Source organism: Thamnophis sirtalis, unplaced genomic scaffold (assembly GCF_051295495.1).
Source record: "Thamnophis sirtalis isolate CommonGarterSnake01/CBP01778 unplaced genomic scaffold, rThaSir2_p1.2 scaffold_6, whole genome shotgun sequence".
NCBI lineage: Eukaryota > Metazoa > Chordata > Lepidosauria > Squamata > Natricidae > Thamnophis > Thamnophis sirtalis.
Genome location: NW_028261386.1, coordinates 101,209,761 through 101,233,239, shown reverse-complemented (window position 1 = coordinate 101,233,239; position 23,479 = coordinate 101,209,761). Strand labels below are relative to the sequence as shown.

Genomic DNA, 23,479 nt, shown 5'->3' with positions numbered 1-23,479 from the left:
TGCATCACATAATCTGTCTAACATTCACCAAATAACATTCAGTTTCCCAGCCAACAACTGAGCCCCACCTCCATACCAAAATGACATGTATGATCACGTTTCCAAAACAGTTAATGCCATCACATTCTTTCTACTGTACATTTAGCCACAAATACACTAAGCAACTAAGGAGACTTCACATTTCTTTACTTTATTCTCTATTCACAGTTGAAAACAAAACATCCACTCAGCATTCCTGATACCTACACAATCTTTCCTTCCACCATTGACCACTCTTTATCAGCAACCAACTTTGAATTCTACATTGACCCACAAACATCCATAATTCAAATCTATTAACTTGTCCTGTGCATTCTCTAAATCAACAAGCATACAATGAGTTTTATTTTTAATGTTCACCCATTTCTCAGTGTTGGATTGATGGAGGACAGGATAGGGAGCCAAGTTCAAGTCTATGCTCCACTGAGGTAGCAGGCTGAACCAAGGTAGGCCTCAAGCCCGAACCAAACTAGTGTCTCATGATATTAAGCTTTAACTGTTCATATATAGATGTTGCAAAGGTTTGCTTTTAGGACATGGTGCGGTTAGACATGGGTTAGAAGCACATGGAACCTGCTGAGGCAAAAGTTAATTTTAATGTATCTGCTAGCTTGACTGAAAATCTGTCTGGAAGACACATTTAACTTCCTCAAAATACGAGCTACCCTGCTCCGTTAGCTGACATATGTATTATAACTTCCTGTAGACAAAATATTGCTGTAACTCAAGGGCAAATCTTGAGAGGTGTTTCCAAAACTAACAGATGGCTTTATCTGAACGCTATAAACTATATAAGGGATTTCCTGCCTGTCACTCATTGTTCAGGCCATTTATTCTTTGCTATGAACCTGCACAAATAAACTATTCCTTCCCTGAAGAGCTGGCTTGCGTGTCCTGTTTTTTCTACAACACCACCATAGAGGTTCCTTGGATTGGTCTTTCTCAAAACCAAATTACCTTCCAGGATTTTTTAAAGAGAAAAAGAGACTGTTCTATACCCCCTTGCACTCCTGAACTAAGTCAAGATATAAATCTAATGAATAAACAAAAGGGGGAACAATAACAGCATTCTTCCAATCATCAAGAACAATTGTAATTTTTCCACATCTTAGTTAAGATACACATAAGCAACTTCATAAATAAATCACATTCATATTTTAACATTTCTCTAGTTACATATGTGAGTGGATAAATGGACACCAGTTCAGTGGGAAGGTAGCAGTGCTCTGTGACATCATGCTGGCAATAAAGACCTTAAAACAGAGATGAGCACCATCTCTTATAGTCGGCAATGACTAGTGGAGTAAAATCTGCAGGGACTTCTCTTTACCTTACCTAGTTATATCTTCATCCTATCAAATCATTCTGCCCCTTTTAATCTTAATCTTTCTTATTCACTGGTGATTACATTGTTGTAACTAAAGAACCAGTTTGGTGTAGTAGTGAAAGTGCTGGCCTTAAAAAAAAACCAGAAGATTGTGAGTTATACTCCTGCCTGGGAAATAAAAACCGACTGGCTGATCTTGTGGTCACTATCTCTCAGCCTAACCCATCTCACAGAAACATTGTAGGGGAAAATGGAAGGAGAAAAGAGTACAGTATTAAGTATGCTGAATGCATTGAGTTGTTTTTTTTAAAAAAACAATAAAGGTGGAATAAAAATTGAATAAATAAAATAAACTTTATGTATGAATAGTCTTATGCTTAAATGACAATTAAAACAAAGAAATTTTTCTAAGCATATACTTTTCTTACCCATCATTGCGTCTTTGAATGTCCTAATCACTTTTTCTGTTCTTTCTCATTTCATTTTCACCCAGTCCATCATGTCATTGAACAGAATAATTTTTTCAGAATGTTGCCCAAACCTCATAACTTTTCTTATATTTTATTATCTTTTATTTTATATCTCTTTTATTAAAAGAGATATTTATTATCTCTTTTATTATCACCGTTATCAGGAGCATAAGAAGCATGTTTCACCAACGAATGAATCCTATTTTCAGATATCTAAACAACAACTGCGATGACACCAGCTCATACTTCCTGACCTTTAGCTCTTTCATTGATAAATAAATCTACACTTCCACTTCTCTGTGGCTATTCATCAATTATTATACTCCAAAAGATGAGACTACCTTCATTCATTCTACAGTATTGTAATAGATTGTATCGATTTCATCCTACTTTTTTCTCTTAGATTCAAAAACACATATCTTTTTCCTTTCTTTTCACTAATAAACAGGCTTTGTCATAAAGAGATTTGGGTATGGGGAGTGAAAGGGAAAAGGAAAAATTGTGCACCAGTCTGAGAGGCTGGGGAAATTAGGAGGAATACATGTGTACCCTCCCCCCTCCCCCCCCTTTCTCTCCTGGAATATAAGTGCAGTACTAGAATAGCTAAGATATTGCTTAGACTCCCAGTTTCTGATAGATGACCCAACATTGAGGAAGACATACAGCACACACAGGGGTGAGAAAGGATCCCCCCCCCTATATGTATGCATATGTGTTGGGGAATGCTTCTGGGGTGGTATTTGTGTATTGTAAGACACAATTCTGTGTCTTTTATAAGAGCCGAGGTGGCACAGTGGCTAGAGTGCCTTACGACAGGTTACTTCAGCTGACTGCTAGCTGCAGTTCAGCAGTTCAAATCTCACCAGCTCAAGTAGATTTGGCCTTCCATCCTTCTGTGGTCAATAAAATGAGGACCCAGATTGCTGGGAGCAATATGCTGACTCTGTTAACTGCTTAGAGAGGACTGTAAAAGCACTGTGAAGTGGTATAAAAGTCTAAGAGCCATTGAACATAAATTCTAGGGAGGTAATTTGTTAGCTGTCGTATGCGTGAGATCTGCCTATGGAGTATGAAGATGGGAATGCTGCCTGTTTGGGGCTGAATGGGGTCTGGTGTGAACTTCTAGTATGGTGTTGCTTGTTTGTGCACAGGTGAGAGGGTTGAAGAAGAAGAAATGTGTGAGCATAGATGGGCTTTGGCATGTTTCTTTTGTCTGTTTTTGTTTTGCTTTGGGGGGGTGGCATATTGTTTACATGTCTGTTTGTTAGCTTTTATCTTGATGCCATTCCGTAAGTCACTTGTACCATTTTTATTTTAATGATATTAAATTTAGCAGTTAAAGAGATGGAGAGACTGTGACATATGGTAGAAAGTATTTGATATAATTTGGCTTCTCTTTGTCTGTAATTGTTAATTAACAAGCAAAACAAAACAAAACAAGAGACCAATCTTTTGGACTTCAGATGGCATTCTCTGCATTGTACAGCAGGTTGGTCTTTGAGAAAAGTGTTGGTAGCTGATTTTCTTGGTATCCAGAAAGGCAGACACTGATCAGTAGCAATTAAGGTTTGGTTTTTTAAAAAATGTTGAAGTTAAACTGAATAATGTGGCTTATCCTTTAAAATCAGTATTTGGAACATATTATCTTTGGAGTGGAAACAAGTTTTCTTCTAACAATTAGGAGGCAACGTTTTATGTTTTTTATTGTTTATATGTTTTACAGCTGTCTTTGTAAGGCACCCATGTGTCTTACAGGAGCAAAGCAAAAAATAAGCAAAATAAAGATGGCTTTGAAACGGAGATGAGCACCCCCCCCCCCCCCCCCAGAGTTGGGAACGACTAGCACATAGTATGTGCGAGGAGAACCTTTACCTTTTTAGGCAAAGATGGGTATTCAGCCCATTGCATGACACTGAGGTCTCAAACCTGGCTGTTGACAAGCTCAATGGTGAGCCATCACACTGCCCAAAATTAATGAGAACTTGAGTTTAAAATGCCTGGAAGTTATTTACTTAATACCTCTAAATTATAAAACATCCTTTTATTCTTCACTGATATATCAGCTGAAAACACTGGTATATGTCTATATTACATAGACTTATGTCTAAATAACCAAAGCTAATGAAAGTGGAATGTGATGTACTTGTATAGTCATCCATTTGGGCTGATGCTATCAAAGCCCAAATAAGACAATTTCCATCATCCTTAAATGAGTTGAGATCAATATTTTCTAGGCAGTTGTGGGATTCAAATAATTTAACAACCGGTTCTCTGCCCAAATAACCAGCTGGATGGGCGTGGCTCAGTGGTCATGTGACTTGGTGGGCATGGCCAACTCAACGTCACTCATATCAGTGGGCACTTCGCCTTAGCTGTTACAATGTAATAAGGGTTAACTGTAGAGGCAGTTTTGGTAAGCAGGGCTATAAAGATTAGGCTAGAAACAGCACCAAAATGTTTCCTTCCTGCTTTCCTTACAGGATTAGCTATAAAGTGGGGAAAAAACAACATGAGATTTATTCCAACAACTGGTTCTCTGAACTGCTTAGAAAGTTAACAAACGGTTGTCCCAAATAGGTGCGAACAGGCTGAATCCCACCACTGCTTCTAGGTCTCATTTGGTGGCTAACAAATTTTCTTAGTCCAGCTTGTCTGCCAGTATCCTTCAAGAATAGATGATGATGTAGAGACTAACTTGATTCTGCACCTAATAACGGCAGCAAGACTGTTGGTGGCGCAATACTGGAAGAAGGAAGACTTGCCTACAACTCAAGAATGGACATTGAAAGTTACAAACTTAGCCGAGATGGCTAAAATATCGGCATATCTTAAAGATAACTCAAATGAGAGATATAAACGAGACTGGAAAAAATAGATTGACTATATACAAAATAAATACGGGACCAAGAAATTCCAGTTAGCCTATGCTTAAGATCGGAAATGACTTAAATTGTTTAAAGTTAGCTTAGCAAGAAGAAGCTAAGGTCAATGTAGAATGTCATTAATTTCTTTATTTCTTTTTTCTCAATAGATTTTAGACTGTTTGTTAAAAATCCATACCGTGTACGGGTTCTGGGAAGTCGGGGGGGGAAAGGAGGAGGGGGGTTGGGGTGGAGGGTGGAGGGAGGGAACATTAGGCTAGACAAGAATTTGATGGTAAACTAGAACTATTTTGACACACAAAAATTGTACTTCGATGTCTTACTGATTGAGGAATGATGAAATGTTTGTTTTAAAAGAAATAAAACTTTTGAACTACAAACAGCTGACCAGCTGTAATCAGTTTACCACAAAAAAAAAAAGAATAGATGATGATCATCATCACCATCACCATCATCATTATCATCATCTTACTTTGAAAGGGAAAATTCAGAAGCTTTTCTTCCATGAGAATGCACACATTGTGAACTCATCTCAGTTAAATTAAACAACTCCCAGAAATCCTTTCAACCAATGACTTATGTGTTGCTCCTCTCTTCAGCTCTTCAACTTCAGATTTCATTTTAGCTCTGATTCTTCTAACTGTATGAGTATGTTTGTGGGAGCACATATCTGTCTGTATAGGTACATACCTCAACACATACAATTCTTACTTAAATGTCCAAGCTGATGATTAGCAATATAGTTGCACAGATAACTTCTGTGCATTGTATTTTCAGAGGAGGAAAAGAAACACTAATCATGAGAATTATCAGTGGTTTAAGCAAGTGGCATGACTGAAACCATCTGAATCTTATTAATGATGATATTATCTAAGGGTTGCTCTGAATACGAAACATTCTTCCTGGAAAGTGGATTGATTGCATCCAAAGTTGTCCATTAATTTCCCAGGAAAATTAGATTTAAAAGCATTATTTGGGCCAAGAAATATCAAGTATTCCTCTTGTGCTGGGTTTTGCAGAGACTATCTTTAGTTTTGCTCCCAAATAATTTGCCAGGTATGTCTGAAATAACCATTTCAATCAAACCCTTTTTGAATTACAGATCTATGTGATTATCCTCCATTCAAAAACTCCAATCAGAATTCTTTCTTTCTTTATTATTCTCCCCCTTCCCCTACAGCTCCTAGATTGTTTTGTGATTCCAGTGGTGATCTTACTTTCTTGGTTCTTCCTCCTGGTGCGATACAAAGCAGTGCATTTCATCGGAATTGTGGTGTGCATTCTGGGCATGGGCTGCATGGCAGGAGCAGATGTTCTTGTTGGAAGACAGCAAGGAGCAGGTACGTTTTGGCATATTAAAAAGGAAATGGTGTGGTTTTTGTTGTTGTTTCTAAGTTCCCTGGAAATGTCTGCATGTAGAAACATGGCAGCTTGAGAAAATAATGGATTACCTAATGATGTCAGAAGTAGCCTTCAGGATCTTGCTGAATTATTTTTACCAGTATCTCTCACTACTCCGCATGCTGGATAAGACCAATGTGGGAATTTTGTGATGCCTGGAGTTCCAAACAGCCTGTGAAGGGCCATAGAATCTTTGCCCCATTTTTTTGCTAGTCACAATTCACTTTATAATATGTGTGAAACAATCTCCTGAGGCAGCATGGCTCTATGACAGGGGTGTCAAACTCAAGGCCTGGGGGCCAGATTCGGCCCATGGAATGCTTAGATATGGCCTGTGGGGCCGCCCTTGAAACAGTGAAGGACCGGCCTAGGGTGCCTCTACAAGCATAAATGGAGTTCAGGAGGGCTGCATGCAGCCCTTGGGAGCTCCGTTTTTGCTGTCAAAGAGCACTTGGGTCACCACAGGCACCCCAACATGAGTGACATTGAGCTGGCCACCATCCCCCAGCCACATCCACCCTGACCCCCTGAAGTCAAACACAACCCTGATGGGGTCCTCAATGAAATCAAATTTGATACCCCTGCTCTATGATATACCTTTGCATGGATTGAAGTCCTGAGAGGAGGACTCAGTCATGGTAGCCAGAACTCTTTGGTATAAAACTCATAAAGTGTTTCTGAATGAATGAAGTAGAACTTCTAATAGCATATTGTGATTACTTTTTTTTTTACAATTCTTTTTGCTCCTAGGAGAAAATAAACTTATAGGTGATCTTCTAGTACTAGGTGGGGCCACTCTCTATGGCATTTCCAATGTCTGTGAGGAGTACATCGTACGCAATCTGAGTAGAGTGGAGTTCCTAGGGATGATTGGACTCTTTGGTTCCTTCTTCAGTGGAATTCAGCTGTAAGTAAAGAGGGGCATCACTCCATCCTATCATGTCCAATAGAGAAAGATCCACAGCCATCTCCTCTCATGTTCCATTTGTTCCTGGGTGTTTTCCTATAGATTGCTCATCATGAATGGTCAAATCATCAGGACCTCTCTCTCTACTTTGCTTTCTTATTCTACCATTCAAAAATAAAAGTAACTGTTTGGTAATAGAAAAGTATTTTTTTTAGAACTTTGTATCAGCCAAGGAATTAATGGATATAAAAAGATGATCAAATTAGTTTTCTTTCATTTTCATTCTCCTAAAAGGTTCATAGCAACAAACAAGAGATTTAAACCTAATGCTTTTCTATCATAGTTCAGCATATAATCACTCTAGTACATTGGCTCTCAATAGGTGCAATGATGTTCAGGTGTCTTAAAAAAAACAAAATGAAAAAAGCAAAATTTTGGAGGAAAAGGACAGAGTAGACTCTTGGATCTGTTACATACTGTACTTATGCAAAAAAAAAAAAAAACTCCCACAGGAATGCATTGACTCACTTAACGTCTGTAGCCCTTGCTTAACAACTGTGTTTCCTTAACCTGTGCTGCAAAAAAAGTTTGTAGGATTAAGTTAGTCACATGGGTCCCTCCACTATTGAACTTCATAACGTACGACACAAAATCTGGCCTCTATTATGGTTGTAAGTGGAGGACTGCCTGTAATTTTCTCCATTTCCAAGGGGTTAAATCAAGTTACATCTGATCTGGACACTGTCCTGTGACACTTCTACGTATCATAACAGAGTATGGACATGCATTCTTGTCATCTTTCCCTGCCTAATCAATATTAGAGAGATTAACTTTTTCAGTAATACCAAAGATTTCAGTCCTTTTATTTTAATACCATTTAATAAATGTTTTGGTACTTTCATTCCAACATCAAGACAAAAATATGATCTGTCACCAGTAAAAACATTAATCTAATGCTTCACTCTGTGAGGCATGTATGTGTTTCTTTCCATTTTCCCCGCAGCTCTAGGAAAACCATATTAATGCCATCAGAAAAACTGATAAAAGATAATATACAACAGACACTTAACTTGAGCAATCATGTAATATTGCAGTATTTATTGCTAGTATTATTACAATTGTTAATATACTATTATAACTAGGCATTGGTTTGATGTAGTATATGGAATTTTTCTGTGAGGAAAAAGGTTCCTTCTATATTATTCTCCTCACTCGCAGAGGAGGCTACTCCTGCCCTTACATAACTCTCTCTGTTAGTAACCTCATTACTCTGCTAATTGCATTTTAATTACAAAGAGAAAGTGAAAGCTGTTTGTACAAATCTGATAGTAACCAATATGAGCATGAGATTTCCACTATTTTAACAATATACATATTTATTTCACTTTTTGGAAATAATTAAGATTTTCCTTAAGAAAACATTTCTTTATTTTTCTCCCAGTGCCATAATGGAACACAAAGAATTGTTAAAAGTGCCCTGGGACTGGCAAATAGGTAAGACTAGAAGTTGCTTTACTATTGCTTATTGTTCAGAATATAAATTGTGTTTGAGATTATTGCATTGCTTAAATGGCAGTGGTGGTAACATTTTGGTTTAGCTCTATATAGGCCTGAGAACATCATATAGGAAATTTATCTTTTTTACAGCCCTTACTGAATTGAGCTTAAGTTGAAAAGTTGATAAATGCTAGTTGGGTTCATCAAGCATGCTGACATTGGGTTCTCAAATCATAGTTTATAGTTTAGTGACATGTGGCAATCAGATCACTGACAGTTTTTTTCCTTTGAGCTGGTCAAAGGGCAATTAGTTAAATTTACATTCCCATTGGTGAACAATACTGAAATATTTTTGGATCTGCAAATTACTGTTGTAGGCATTAATGGCTTTGTGTTATTCAATTCAATTTGATTGCTTTGCTTAATAAATAATGATGAAGTAGTCCACTCCCATTAATTTGCTCTGTTTGTGATGATGGGCAAATTAAAAGCAAAGCAAACAGAAATTGAGAGAATGTGGGTTTTTTTTCATATTTCTTAGTGGCAAGGGAAACTTTTCTTTACTTTCTAAGAATTGGCTAGATGTAGTCTCATGGCCTGTTCTTTTTCTTTTTTGATTTTAAAAAAAACCAGTCAGGTGTGTGTGTTTTTAACTTAAAGCAAAAAAACCCAAACAAACAAACCTTAAAATGAAGAGCAGATAGAACAACTCCCTTCTTGGCTACCTCCTACAAAATAAGGAGGCCTCACTTTCTCCCCACTGCTAACCTCTTGAGGTTCTTAAAGATTTTTTTTTATAGCTTGTACAAGAATTGGAAAAATGTGTAGGAGGCGGCTGTACAGAGGGCAGGGTCTATGACAATTTGCCGTGGCCAACTCATTGCGGCCAACTCACCACAGAACAACTCATAGAATAGAATCATTGAAGAAAGGATGCAAAAGGAGGGGCGGAATGAAATGTGAATGGCAAACATTAAAAACATTTTTAGTTATTTTAAATAATTAAATAGAATTGTTAAATTGTTACACAGTGAGTTGTCCCATGGCAAGCTGGCCGTGGCGAATTGTCCTGCAGTGAGTTGGCCATGGTGAGTTGACTGTGGTAAGTTGGCTATGGCGAGTTGTCCCATTCCAGTACTAGGGGGTGTAATCTTTGTACCATTTTTTTTCAGCTGAAGAAACTATTATCTGTATACACCACTGCTGTGCTAAGCAAATGGTTTTGTCTAGAAGGCTCATTTCTTTAGTACTACAATAAAGAAGGCATTTGATGCCAACTGCAATAGAAGGCTACAAATGCCAGTTAATGTAAAAAGGCACATTGAATCCAACTGCACTTATAACGAGGAATAAGGGAGGTAATATGCTTAATGGGCCTCAACAGCTCCTGGTTAGCTTCCTTTCCAAATGAATATCAACAGCAGCAGTTGAAGAGCTCCTTAAGCTGACTGGTTACAGAGGCAATAGCTGGGAATTGCAGTTATAATGACACACTCAACCATTACTCCCATTGGGTCTTCCCTCATCATTTCCTCTGATTATCCCCAAACCTTAATGAAGCTGCCCACATCTGCTATTACCTTCAGTTGCAAAGATCTTCCTGCTTTGTTCAGTATGGCTCTTAAATTGAACACGGATCAATGTAAAGCATGACTGGTCTTTTTTATCATGCAGTTGAGATTTTTACAAGGCTTCAGGGACTCGTTTCCCTTTTAAGAAGAAATTAGAGAAATATGTTTGGTGATGGGAACTAACTAATCACCAGCAGCAATGAGGCAAAGGCCCTCCAGCTTCACTAGTCTGTAAACAGGTAGCCTCTGAAGCATATTTTTGCTATCCTTTAATTAGCAAAAGCAGATGTTTTGTTAGAGCAGAGAGCACTTGATTTTGGATTCCATTTGCGCATTAGGCTAAATCAGTGAGATGCAACTTTTTGGGGGTTAGAATGGACAGAGTTGGGATAATAATTAATGTCAAGTTGATTTTATTTACATGTATCCATTTTATTTACGTATCCATGACTGGCTGGGAGAATTCTGGGAGTTGAAGTCCACAAGTCTTAAAGTTGTCAAGATTGGACATCCCTTGGATATATTATTCCAATGAAACTTGGACATATCATTCCAATGAAATACAATTAATATTATTAATATTAATATTATTCTTTTCCCCTTCTATTACATTAAACATGATAATTTGGTAACAGATTTGGACGCTTTCCAGGGTTCATGCTCAAGGTTTCTTTGGGGCTACCTATATATAGCTTTGAGACATAATTTAGATGATCTAAGTATGTTTGAGCAAAGTCCTCTTCCTTTTTCTGATTTTCCTTCTCAGCTGAGTAGAGTATTTTGAAAACTTGTGTTTCTACTTTCAGTTACTTCCAGTTCATCGTGTTAATTTCAGTATGCCAGAGTTCCTGGTGTGCTTGCTGAAAACTTATGTTAATAGCAGGTGATAGGCTAGCCCCCTCCTTGCTAATTTTCAAAATATTGCAAAAGAAACTGTCAAGTGCCCAGGAAATTAAGAGATTCAGGCAGTTCAAATGAGTATAAATGAGTATAAAAGTTTACTGAAAGCTTAAGCTTTCTACAGGAATCTGGCCAACTGACTGTAAAGGGAAATGCATGGGAGATAAAAGAGGCATTCAAGGTGGGTGTACTTAGATCTCTTGTGGGCATGGGACTCGTGACTTATGGCACCTTTGACCTCTCCCTCAAGCTCAGCCTGGTCATCTCCTACATAAACTAATATTTTGGACAGTTTTATCTTTTTAACAAAGCATGCACGATGTGCCTTCTTTTATTCCTTTTCATTTACTTCCTGGTATTTTATTCTGATTATATTATGTCTTTTGGTTACATCATGTCTTTTGGTTGGGCAGTTAATGATCATTTTTTCATTAGTGTTTTTAATCATGCAATGGATGAAGCCACCAAAGAAATATTAGACTGCCGTGGGATAGAAATACAATTTTAAAAAAAAAACAGTGCAGAAAAATATTGGGAGTCTAAGTATAGAAATACAGGGAAGTCATGATGATGACAAACATTATGACATTATTAATATTATGACATTGTTATGCAAATGACATGAATGGCATGACACACATGAAGTTATTCACCCTTTTGGTCTTCCTTGCAGATACCCATAAGCAAAGACTTGCTTTGTGTGTTTTTGTGAATGTGTGCAACAATTCACAAATGTGTGTGAATTGTAGCAGAATTGCTTAACAATGTGTGCAACAGAACAATATGTGGCCTGTAAGGGCTCTGCAGACCTTGCCAAGGCTCTAGACACAGAATACCACAAAAAAGCAACCTTCTCTATTCAGCTTTGCTAGCCTCTTACCTATTTCCATCATAAAAGATGCACCATCTTCTTTGCAAAAGCTTAACAGCTTTCTTCAAAGCTAAGAAGTAATGGAAATGTTGAGAAGGAGACATTTAACTGTTCTCTCCCAAAAACCTCCCCACCCCATTCCCCAGTGTACATTAAGTGCTGAATATGTACTGTGTACTAGAAGATGGATGGCTGCATTTTAATAGTATCCATCAGTTCCACCAGTAGCTCCATCTTTAAACCAAAAGGAAAGTAGCTCTTGAGGAAAAAAAGAATCCTAACCCTGCTGTAAATAGACTTTCATGTGTCCAAGGAACTGAAAGTAATTACATTGCCTTAGTAAATTTATGGTATGTTTGTTCTGGAAAAAGTCTTCAGGAAAAAATGATATGAGATTGTGACATAAATCACACAGGGAAAGAAACAGTATTCGGAATTTGCCTAGTTATACAGATAGAAGCAGTTCAGTTTAATAGTCAAGGTCCCAGGCTATAAACCAGGAGACTGGGAGTTCTAGTCCTGCCTTAGGCATGAAAGCCAGCTGGGTGACTTTGTGCCAGTCACTATCTCTCGGTCCAACCCATTTCACAAGATTGTTGCTGTGGAGGAAAATAGGAGGAAGAAGGAGCATTAAATATGTTTGCAATCTTGAGTTATCCATTAAAACAATAAAGGCAGTATATAAATAAATAAAGGGGAGATGTTGCCTCTCGTTGATCTCTTTTTTGCTGATAATTCTTGTGGATTAACTTTGCTTTTGAATTTCGGTTATTAGTTATACCTGTAAATTTGGGGATACTGTTATTTTTTTGTGATTGTAGTACATACGATTATTTTGCTATGATGATCATTCTTGTAGCAACGTCGTACAAATATAGAATATCGAAGACAGGGAGGGTGAGGGCGGAGTGTTAGAACTGTAGGCAGTGACTGTGAAAACTGGAAGATTTGAAATTATCAAACAAGGAAGGGCCCAGAATGACATTCTTGTAACATTTCAAGTCAGCCGTACTTTAGGTAGCCAAATACACAGGAGCTTTGTCAGAAAAGTCAGGATTGAAATGTGTGCCATGACAATGAAACGTCACAGGCCACTCTCACTTTTTTTATTCCATTTCCTGCAAGTACATACCTGAAGGTAAGATTTATATTTTTCCTGGATTATGTCTCGGCTGACTCTGCCACCTCAGATCACAAATAAATTAAGGCCATCTTCCCTCTCTCCTGGCACACCTTGACAGTTAGAAACGTTGCCTTCAGAAAAAGGTGGGCAAGATGGTACTGACTGCTTATCATTTTCCTTCCTTCCTTCCTTCCTTCCTTCCTTCCTTCCTTCCTTCCTTCCTTCCTTCCTTCCTTCCTTCCTTCCTTCCTATAGGATTACTGTATGTTGGCTTTAGTGCCTGCATGTTTGGCCTCTATAGCTTCATGCCTGTGGTGATTAAGAAAACGAGCGCTACAGCAGTCAACCTCTCCCTCCTTACAGCAGATTTATACAGCCTTTTCTGCGGATTCTTTCTCTTCTACTACAAGGTAAGTGGACTGATCTGGTTACAGGTAGTCCTCAACGTACGGCCATAATTAGGACCAGAATTTCTGTTGCTAGACGAGGTGGTTATTAAGTGAATTATGCCCAATTTTATAATCTTTTTTTTTTTGCCACAGTTAATTTCATTTTTTTCAATTTCAATTTATTGACATTTGTATGCCACCCACTCCCTTGGGACTCTGGGCGGCTTACAGGCAAGACAAAAACATATATAAAAAATTAAAAATAAAAATACAATGGTTAAAAATTCACACCATGCATACTGTTAGGGGCTGGATACTAATCAACAGCCCCAGGCCTGCTGGAACAGCCAGGTCTTAGCAGCTTTATGGAAGGCCGGAAGAGTAGTAAGGGTCCGGATCTCCACGGGAAGATCGTTCCATAGGGCCGGAGCAGCTACAGAGAAGGGAGCCAGGGAGCCACCAACCGACATTGATCGGCCGACGGCACCCGAAGGAGGCCCAGTCTGTGTGATCTTATTGGTCATTGGGAGGTGAATGGCAGGAGGCGGTCTCTCAGGTAGCCAGGTCCTAAACCATGTAGGGCTTTAAAAGTAACGACTAGCACCTTGAAGCGCATCCGGAGACCAATGGGGAGCCAGTGCAGCTCGCGGAGGATAGGTGTAACATGGGCATATCTAGGTACACCCAATATTGCTTGCGCGGCTGCATTCTGGACCAACTGCAGTCTTCGAACACTCTTCAGTGGCAGCCCCATGTAGAGCGCGTTACAGTAATCCAGTCCAGTTAAGTGAATCACAGCAGTTGTTAAGTGACTCACATGGTTGGTAGGTGAATCTGGCTTCCCCTATTTATTTTTTTCATTGGAAGACAGGTGGAAAGCTGACCAATAGTGACCACACGACCCCAGGTCACTGCAACCATTATAAATATATGCTAGTTGCCAAGCATTGGGATTCTGATCACAGAACCATGGGGAAGTTGGGCCGATTTTAAGCTAAAGGATCTGTCATAAGTTACTTTAGTGTTGTTGTAATGGCAAATGGTCACTAAATGAATGGTTTTAAATCAAGGGTTACCTGTATATGAGAAATTGATCACTGCCTTGCTAACATTGACATTGTACTAATGGTGATAGCATGTAAGAGCCTTGGTTAGAGTGCAGTATTAGCTTTACAGCCCTCTCTACGAGGTTTTACCAAATCAGCCTATTGCCCCTAACAATCTGGGTCCTCATTTTACCAACCTTGGAAGAATGGAAGGCTGAGTCAACCTTGAGCCTGGTGACATTTGATCTGCCAAACTGCTGGCAGCCGGTGATCAGCAGAAGTAGCCTGCAGTACTGCACTCTAACTACTGCACTCTAACCACTGTGCCACCATGGCTTATTGTATTGTAGGCTAATTCTGCCAACTGCTGGGAGTTTGATTCTCACTGACTTCCGAGGTGGGTAAAATGAAGACCCAGATTGTTGGGGGCAATATGCTGACTCTGTAAACTGCTTAAAAAGGGCTGTAAAGCACCCTGAAGCCGTATATAAGTCTAAGTGCTGCTGGCACTGTTAATCTTCAAAGTTCATACTGTTTTCAGTCCAACTTGTTCTGAATAGTTGTGACACCAGCACTGTACAGCATTCCTCCTCGGATTGCTGAATATAGCAGAAAAGCAATTCTCTGATTTGTGTATCAGTCATTATCGGAAGGGAGTCTCAACCCAGGGGGTTAAGCAAGGTTGCATCAGGATGGTTGTGGCAACTGAAGAGTCGTTGGATTGTGACTTATCTTGATATATAAACTCTTCTAGCATGAGAACAAGCAAAGAGTCTGAAAATATGGGGAATTATCTTGAATCTGATTAATATAAGATCAAATATAATCTCAACATATTTATTAAATTTTCATGCCACCCATCTCATGGTTACAGTGAGATGGTTGGCTTACAATATAATGAAAAGGTAAAACGGATAATGCAAAGCAATTAAAATGAAGAGGATTAAACAGGAAGCTTAAAACCAAGAGGATGCGCTGATCAACATAAGCCGTAAGTTTTTAAAATTCAATGCTTAAATAACCCATTTGTTCAGATTAAATCTTATGTGTTGCTAAGGAAAAGAAGCCATTATTAAGCAACATCTGCTACATAAGGGCATTCTGAGATTTTCCCAGCTGGACAAAACAGAGTTCCAGTTTAGAATTGTATAACCCGGATGTTGTGGGTTGCAAATAACTTGATGTGATATTTTTCAACTTGTAACTAGCAGATGCCTTCAGTGTCCTGTGTCCTGGTGTAATCCCTGGCTTTGTTCTTGTACAAGGAGTGAAAGTATCCCTGATCACCATAGGCATAAGGCATTCATATTGAATTGCTTGTGTTAATTATCATGCTGAGGATGATTTCCGTCTGCACATTTTTCACTTGCTTTGGTTTCAGCCCAGCTGCTCTTCTCCTCAGCTACATCATCCCTTTTATTTTGTAATCACTGACCAGTGGACAAAAACAGGAGTGGGCTTCAAACATTTTAGCAAGGGGTTCTCTGATGAGTGGGCATGGCCATGGTGGGCGTGGCCTAGTCAACTTTCTGCACCATGGGGGGGGGAGTTTTTGCCTTCCTTGGGCTCTGGAGGCTTTCCTTGAGCCTTCAGGAGGGCAAAAACAGCCTTCCCAGGCTCTGGAGGCCGTTTGGAGGCCCTCTGGAGGCCAGAAATGGACCCATTTCTGGCCTTCCCGAACTTCTGGTAGGCCCGTTTTTCGCCCTCCCTGAGCCTTCATGTGCACCCTGCACTTAACTGCATCCAAAATGAGCCACGTGGGGACTCCTGGGAGGGGTGGGGTGGGGTGGGTAGGGCCAACCAGGAGTGGGATTTGGGGGTTCTCCGAACTGCACAAAATCTTAGCTAGAAGTTCTCCTGAACCCCTGCGAACCCCCAACAGTCCACCCCTGGACAAAAGCCTTTCTTCATGGGAGAGCAAAAAGGCTTTATTGGTTAATAAGAACTATCCCAGCTCTTTAATATCTCTTCCAAAATTCACTGTTATGATACTTTCAAGGAACTGCTAGCTTTCGGTGTCTCTTTCCTCTGACCTATAGCAAAGAAAATATAAATCAAGCAAGGAACTATCTTTATTTTGCTTTGGAAAGTAATTGGAAAAGGATTTTAGCCGTTCAAAGGAGTTGAGTGCTAGTGGACAATCATTTAAATATGAGCCAGCAGTGTGCAGCAGCTGCCAAAAAAGCCAACACAGTTCTAGGCTACATAAACAGAGGGATAGAATCAAGATCACGTGAAGTGTTAATCTCACTTTATAATGCTTTGGTAAGGCCACATTTGGAATTCTGCATTCAGTTTTGGTCGCCACGATGTAGAAAAGATGTGGAGACTCTAGAAAGAGTGCAGAGAAGAGCAACAAAGATGATTAGGGGACTGGAGACTAACATTTAAAGAACGGTTGCAGGAACTGGGTATGTCTAGTTTAATGAAAAGAAGGACTAGGGGAGATATGATAGCAGTGTTCCAATGTCTCAGGGGTTGCCTCAAAAAAGAGAGAGTCAAACTATTCTCCAAGGCACCTGGGGGTAGAACAAGAAGCAATGGGTGGAAACTGATCAAGGACAGAAGCAACTTAGAACAGCTTGCCTCCAGAAGTTATGAATGCCCCAACACTGGAAGTCTTTAAGAAGATGTTGGATAGCCATTTGTCTGAGCCGCTTTATGGTTTCCTGCCTAGGCAGGGGTTGGATTAGAAGACCTCCAAGGTCCCTTCCAATTCTGCTATTGTATTGTATTGTATTGTATTGTATTGTATTGTATTGTATTGTATTGTATTGTATTGTATTGTATTGAATCATCTTAACTTGCCTTTAGAGCTGAACTTTTCAAGATTTATAATCTGCCCTGTATTCATTAGGACCGTAGGCTAGGTTGTTGCAAAGAAGATGAATGCAAAAGAAGTGAGAAATATGGCATTATGACTCATGAATAATTGAGTAGATTATTTATAATGAGGGAGAATTGCATTCATATTTTTATTAAATTATAATGACTTAGGAGTTACGCTTTAAGAAAGTAAATTCCATCTAAGAAACCCTGGCAGGTAATTTGGTTTATAAAATTACATCTAACAGTAATTCTGTGTAATGAGTAATTGATCTTGCTAGACACCTACTGTGGCTAAACATACTCTATTATCAATCTTTTCTCACATGGCAAACCCACAACATATAATGTCCTCTAGAAAATTGTGCTGGTTTTTGTTCACCTTATCATCAGAAATTTTCTTACCAAATCAGGAATCCATATTTCATCAGTAGTAGTTAAGTATTAAACTCCTGATGTCCTAAATAATCATTCTTTATCATTCTTCAAGGAAAACCTGAAAAAAAAATGGCGATCCATATAGTTCAGAACCCTTTTCCTCTGTCCTTCAGAACTGAAAGAGGTAGGAGATGTTGTATTTAACTTACACCTTCATTGTTTTTCAGGACCATATAGAACAGGGATGTGGAACTAACCTTTTACAATTTGTGAACTTCAACTCCCATAATTCTTGGACCAGAATTCCTGAGCTGGCTGGGAGTTGAAGTTCACAGATCATAAAAGGACCATAGTTCCACACCACTGTTCTATATGGTCCTGAAAAGCAAAACCCAATGATATAGAAGATGCTACTATAACAAACTTCCTTGTAGTGATCCACTCCCAAATCTTGATGACCACTAGATGGCAACAAAGAAATAGGAAGCACACTCACTCTTTGCCTTCATTTTGTCATTGCTGTAGCAGCTGTTCCTAAGTAATCCTAGCTACAAGCACACCTCAGCGCACTTCATTAAGGGTCTTTCCCTTGCTTTCTGTGTAACCAAGCAGCTCATCTTTGCTCTGTCCTTCAAAGTTGTTGGTACATCCTGGGTTCTCTGCCAGAATCTAAAACTGCTTATTCCTCCTAATGGTGTCCCTTGTTTATTTGTTTGTTTGATTGATTCCCTGCTAGCTCTCCACATGATAGGATCAGGCCCTTCGGCCTTTGACTCGAAAAATCAGCATATAGACCATAACAGTAGGAATTGCAAGATGCTATTCAGTAGTAGAGAAATGCTATTCAGTAGTAGAGAAATGGCATCATGTATGTAATTTGGTGTTCATTCTCATGAAGCCACTGCTATTAGGAGTTGTAACGTATTACATGTGAGAAGAATATCATGAGCAGATAAAAAGAACCAGTGCAGGTTCATGAGAGTGGCTTTCTACTCCCCAAGTAATCTGCAAACTACCAGTAAAATTTATCTGCATGCTGAGTTTGTTTGTTTTATTTATTTTTTCCTGGGTTGGTTGTTCAAACAAATATAACAAGCATTGGGCAAACCTTGGCATTTGCCTGAGACAAAAGATGGAAAAGAACAATTGAAAGCCAGTGCTTTCTGCTGTATAGCTTGGTGAATTCAGGCATGGTGCATACCATTGTCCCACTGCCACTCCTGCATTTTGACCTTTGCTTAGATATGTAGCAATACTTCTCAAATCTAGGAACCTTAAGCTGTGTGGGCTTCAGCTCCCAGAATTGTCCATGTGAGGTTGAGAAACACAGCAATTAACAGTTGTAGAATTGGCTGGGCTGATGGTCTTGATTAATTGGCTTTCAACTAAGATAGAACCAGTGGGAAAGCTTTCACTCTAGACACCATGAAGAAACAGTACATGCTACAGATTTGAACAACACAACAGATTTACACCACTGCCTATTTTTCCCTACAGATATTGCTATTGATGCCTGACCAAAGGGCAAGTCTATTTTATAAAATACAGTGAAACATCTGAAGAAGGCTGGGTTTATTGCCAAAATTACTTGGAAGTCATCCATGAGAGGATCAGGACACATTAACTTATTTTCTAGATCTGTCTGTCCTCACAACTTTAAAATATTTTCAAGATAACATTTGCCCCACAGTTTCTAATCATATCCACCACACTGTCAATTATATCTATCAAGCAAATCTACATACAAACATGTTTAAGTACAAATGCAAACAACTTTTGAATGCTTTTAATGAACTCAGAGAATCAATCAAACTTCCAAGGTTCTAATTAAGTATTGAAGAAAATAATTTTCAAGACAAGGAAATTTGATGAATTTTTTTCAGCTGAATCCTTTTTAAATTATTTTCTTTTGCTGTGTGAATCAGCAGCTAAAGCTAATATGCAACATCATTTTAAAGACAATGTAGTAATCTAAAAAATTCCAAATGTTGGTGGGTAAAATATCAATATATTTCAATTTGCTATTCATAAATCATGAACCTGCCAAATGTGAAATAATTTATAATTGCCATACTTGGTCAAAGCTGCAGTACACTGCATAAATAGGATGCAATGGAATGCAAGAAAGTAATGAAATATTCAGCTCAGGCATTTTGCTTTTCATTTGTAATCGTTAAAGCTTGAGAAATTTCAAAAATATTACTTTTTTAGAAAAATCACATAGAGAATGAGTGTTAGCTTAGCTTCCCTCTTAAAACACCCCCTCTATTCGCCGAATGGACTGAAGCTGTGTATGCTTGAATTACAAATCCATTCATTTAAAAGTAATCATTCCCTTCATGAATTAATAATTTGATCGCTGCGAGTCATATTACTACAATACTATGGTTAATCTGGCCTGAAAGGTATTTTTGCAAAAGGAGATGTCATTCACTCAGTTCTTCTGGTGATTTTGATGAAGATCTTTAGGTACACAAGAAAAAAACTGAATAACTTTAGAGCAAGAATGGAACCTACATTTTGGACAACATCATTATGGGTTTTTTGATCCTTTAAATCATCTAAAATTACTCTGCTGGGTAATGGCACAATTTGTCACATTTTTTTTAATAATAAATTTTCTCAAAGTAAAGGCTAATAGAAGTTGATTAAGTTAAGCTTAGTGTAGCTAATTTATCTTTAATCTTACATTTTGGTCCTCCCTGTGGTACATGTCTATTTGGAGTCCAAAATATGATTGCCCAGCCCTCTGTGTATATTTCCACACATAGATAAACAATATTTTTGTTTTTATTTGAATTATATGAATTTTATATGGGCAATATACATGAAGGATTTAATCGTTGACTCTATTGCCTCCAAGGTTGTTGTTTTTCTTCAAATAAATTATATTGTTCTTTTCTTCATCAGAAAAGATACAGTAAGTGTGAATTTACAATGTCAGTGGATTCTGCTTTTTGACACTAAAACATTGTATATTACATCTCAGAGATTTATCGTTGTCTGGAAGACAGACTTTACATTTGAAAATCAATAGATAATTTTATGAAACAGCTGCCGTTGCAGTTTTTTTTTGTCTGATGTGGAAAAACACAAGAAAAAAATGCTACAGAGAATGAAAAAAATGTAATTCAGGCACTTTTAGAGGTTTTATTTTCAAAGCCTTTGTTCAATGTTTAGGTACATTTAAACTAATACTTCAATTGGATTTTCTGCAAGCAGATCATTCAAGAGAAAACCAAGAAATGCAAGGCAATGGAAAAACATAGGAGTTAATATTATATAAAGTTAGACTATTGCTCCAAAGTGCCTGGTACTGTCTGCTCTGATCTCAAGATCTCAGAAACCTTCCACTTGGTGCAGAGCTTGTGTCCCAGTTGATGTCGGGGTAACTAAAGTTCCCCATTACTATTGTGATTCATGTTTTGCATCATCTGTTATTTCAGTTTTAACTGAAGTCTCTTTGAGAGTGGGCGGCATACAAATTAATTAAATAATAAAAAACTGACGATCTCAAGAACTAAAACTGGGTCTTGGCAGTGGTCTAAAATATAGCAAAGTCAACCTCCCCCCAAAAAACCAGACTCCTTTTGTTAATATGACAATCTATTGTGAGTATGGCTGAGATTAAGACCTAGAAAAATAAGTGATGATAAATACCTTGACAGGCTGTGCTACACTTTTGATTTGAGGGCAAATGGGTCCTTCAGAGTTTGCTCACAATGCATCGCACACAGTCCAAAACACCTTTCTGCCTTTGTAGTGCTGCACAGCCTTAACTCTTGGCAAGCACAGCCAACTTGGTTTATAGAACAGGACACAAGATTAGGAGAGGCTCTGTTAGCCCATCAGTGATTTTTATGATCAACAAGGTATGGAAACTATCTGAAATTTCTCTGCTTGCCTAGCTTCCTGCCTACAGATGCTCTCCAATAGAAGTTGTTAGTTTCTTTCTCATTTTCTCATTTGTGACTCCCATGATATTTTCACAGATTTGCAGTAAATAGCTAAATTTAGTGACTTGACCACTTAGGAATGTGAAACAGCCTCTTGAGCTCATTGGCTCTAGTCAAAGATAATGGGTTCTTCGTTCTTTTTTTTAAAATCCAGAAATATTTGAATATACAATTGCATTAATTATTGTTAAAACAATCTGGTCTTTAAACTTGGCCTTTCACATCACTCTGACTTTAAAATTGAAAAGAAATCTTCAAAACAATTCTACATCATGCCTGAACCATTCATGTTTTTATGGCTAAAGACTGGTTTCAAAATTAAATGACTTTTTGACCTGCTCTGAGTTCAACCCATTGATCTGAGGAAGAAAAGGGATGTTTTTCAAGAAAGAAAAAAGATCAAGTATGAAACCAGTTTGCTTTTCCCAACAAGGCATATCCCGAGTGGAATTTGTCTCATTATCCATCCAACATTGCATGCAAATTGGAATTGCCTTTATTTATCTTTTATTTTGAGACCTCTGGCACCATCTTTCTTCCTGCTCTGCACCACAACACACAGTTTCTTTCCCTTTGTATGGTAGGATGTATCCTTACGCATCTGGTATATCTGTCTGCATATCTGTGGGTGTATTCATACACCATCCCTATCTGCACTTGTCTGCTCAAGAACAAATCTGCAATAAAAAGCGGACATTGACTAATGTGAACATCTATCCCAATTAAAAGTTCAGATGCAAAACCATGTCAGAGGAAAGCAAACTCTTGGAAAAACCCCTCTGCACTGTTTTCTTCCCAAGGGACTTTTACATCCAGGTTGAAGTTAATGAGCTGCAGCTGTGAAAAGTTGCCGGTCCAAAGGGGAATGAGCCCCATGTGTATGGAGGAAGAGCACAGCAGAATCCCTGGGCAACTTGACTGAATGTGCCTGTTGTAAAATTCAACAGAAGACGAATTAGCCCAAGGCCCAGGCTGAGTCAATTACTATAAACCTGATGGTGAGCCCCACCAGCCTCAAAGATAGCAATGCAGTATTGATTATTAGCAGCGGATGATATTTTATTAAAAGTGACTGCTCAGAAGCCAAGAGAAACACAGACACCCGTCAACACTGCATGCGGATGCCATGAATACAAGAAAACATTACAAAAACAATAAACAGGAAGGGGGAGATGGCTTTATTTAGACATCTTTCTGAGCTGCAACAAAAACAATAAAGACTCATAATTATTTAGCATTGATTTTCTTAGATCAGGATGTCTAAATCCTGGGACAGTAGTGGGCGACTGTAGGATTCAATAATTTAATATTTTAGCCTCAGGGAAACAATTACAAAATCAATGTTGCTTCTCTTCCTTTTGCCCTCTTAAGCACATTCTTACCTGGCCAATTCTTTACTAATCCCCCACCAGCTTGGTGGTAGACTCTGTTTTTTAAGTTGATGCTTGCAAGCCGGGATGAGTATATAAATCAGCTCCTACAAAGGAGGGAACCTGACCACAGTATCGTTCAGCTGAAGGCCAAGTTTGAAAAGCTCTACAGTGCTCCAGTTCTGAAGGGGCAAAAATATTTCAGGGATGGCCATTTAACTCCTGTTGGGAACTCCTTAAAGCAACTGCCTGGTGTTGCAAGCAGGGGTGGGATTGAAAAATGTTAGCAACCGGGTCTCTGCCTGGTTGCTGGGTGTGTATGGCCATGGTGGGAATGTGTCTACTCAGTCTCCTGCGCCACAGCAGGGGGGATGTTTTGTCATCCCCAGGCTCTAGAAGCTTTCCTTGATCCTCTAGGAGGGCAAAAACAGCCTCCCTGGGCTCCGGAGACCCTCCAAAGGCCAGAAACAGGTCTGTTTTTGGACTCGGTACTTTCAGCAGGCCCATTTTTTGCCTCCCCAGGCTC

At 38.7% G+C, this 23,479-nt stretch overlaps 1 protein-coding gene across 2 annotated transcripts in view; it reads left to right on the top strand.

Annotated features, from left to right (window-relative positions):
- The window catches only part of SLC35F1 (solute carrier family 35 member F1), a 229,517-nt gene that overhangs the window by 192,694 nt on the left and 13,344 nt on the right, over positions 1–23,479 (top strand). For both annotated transcript variants that reach the window (XM_087718571.1, XM_087718570.1), the window contains exons 4-7: positions 5,899–6,058; positions 6,870–7,026; positions 8,468–8,520; positions 13,244–13,398. In XM_087718571.1, coding sequence (XP_087574697.1) covers positions 5,899–6,058; positions 6,870–7,026; positions 8,468–8,520; positions 13,244–13,398 — 525 coding nt within the window. The remainder of the gene's footprint in view (positions 1–5,898; positions 6,059–6,869; positions 7,027–8,467; positions 8,521–13,243; positions 13,399–23,479) is intronic.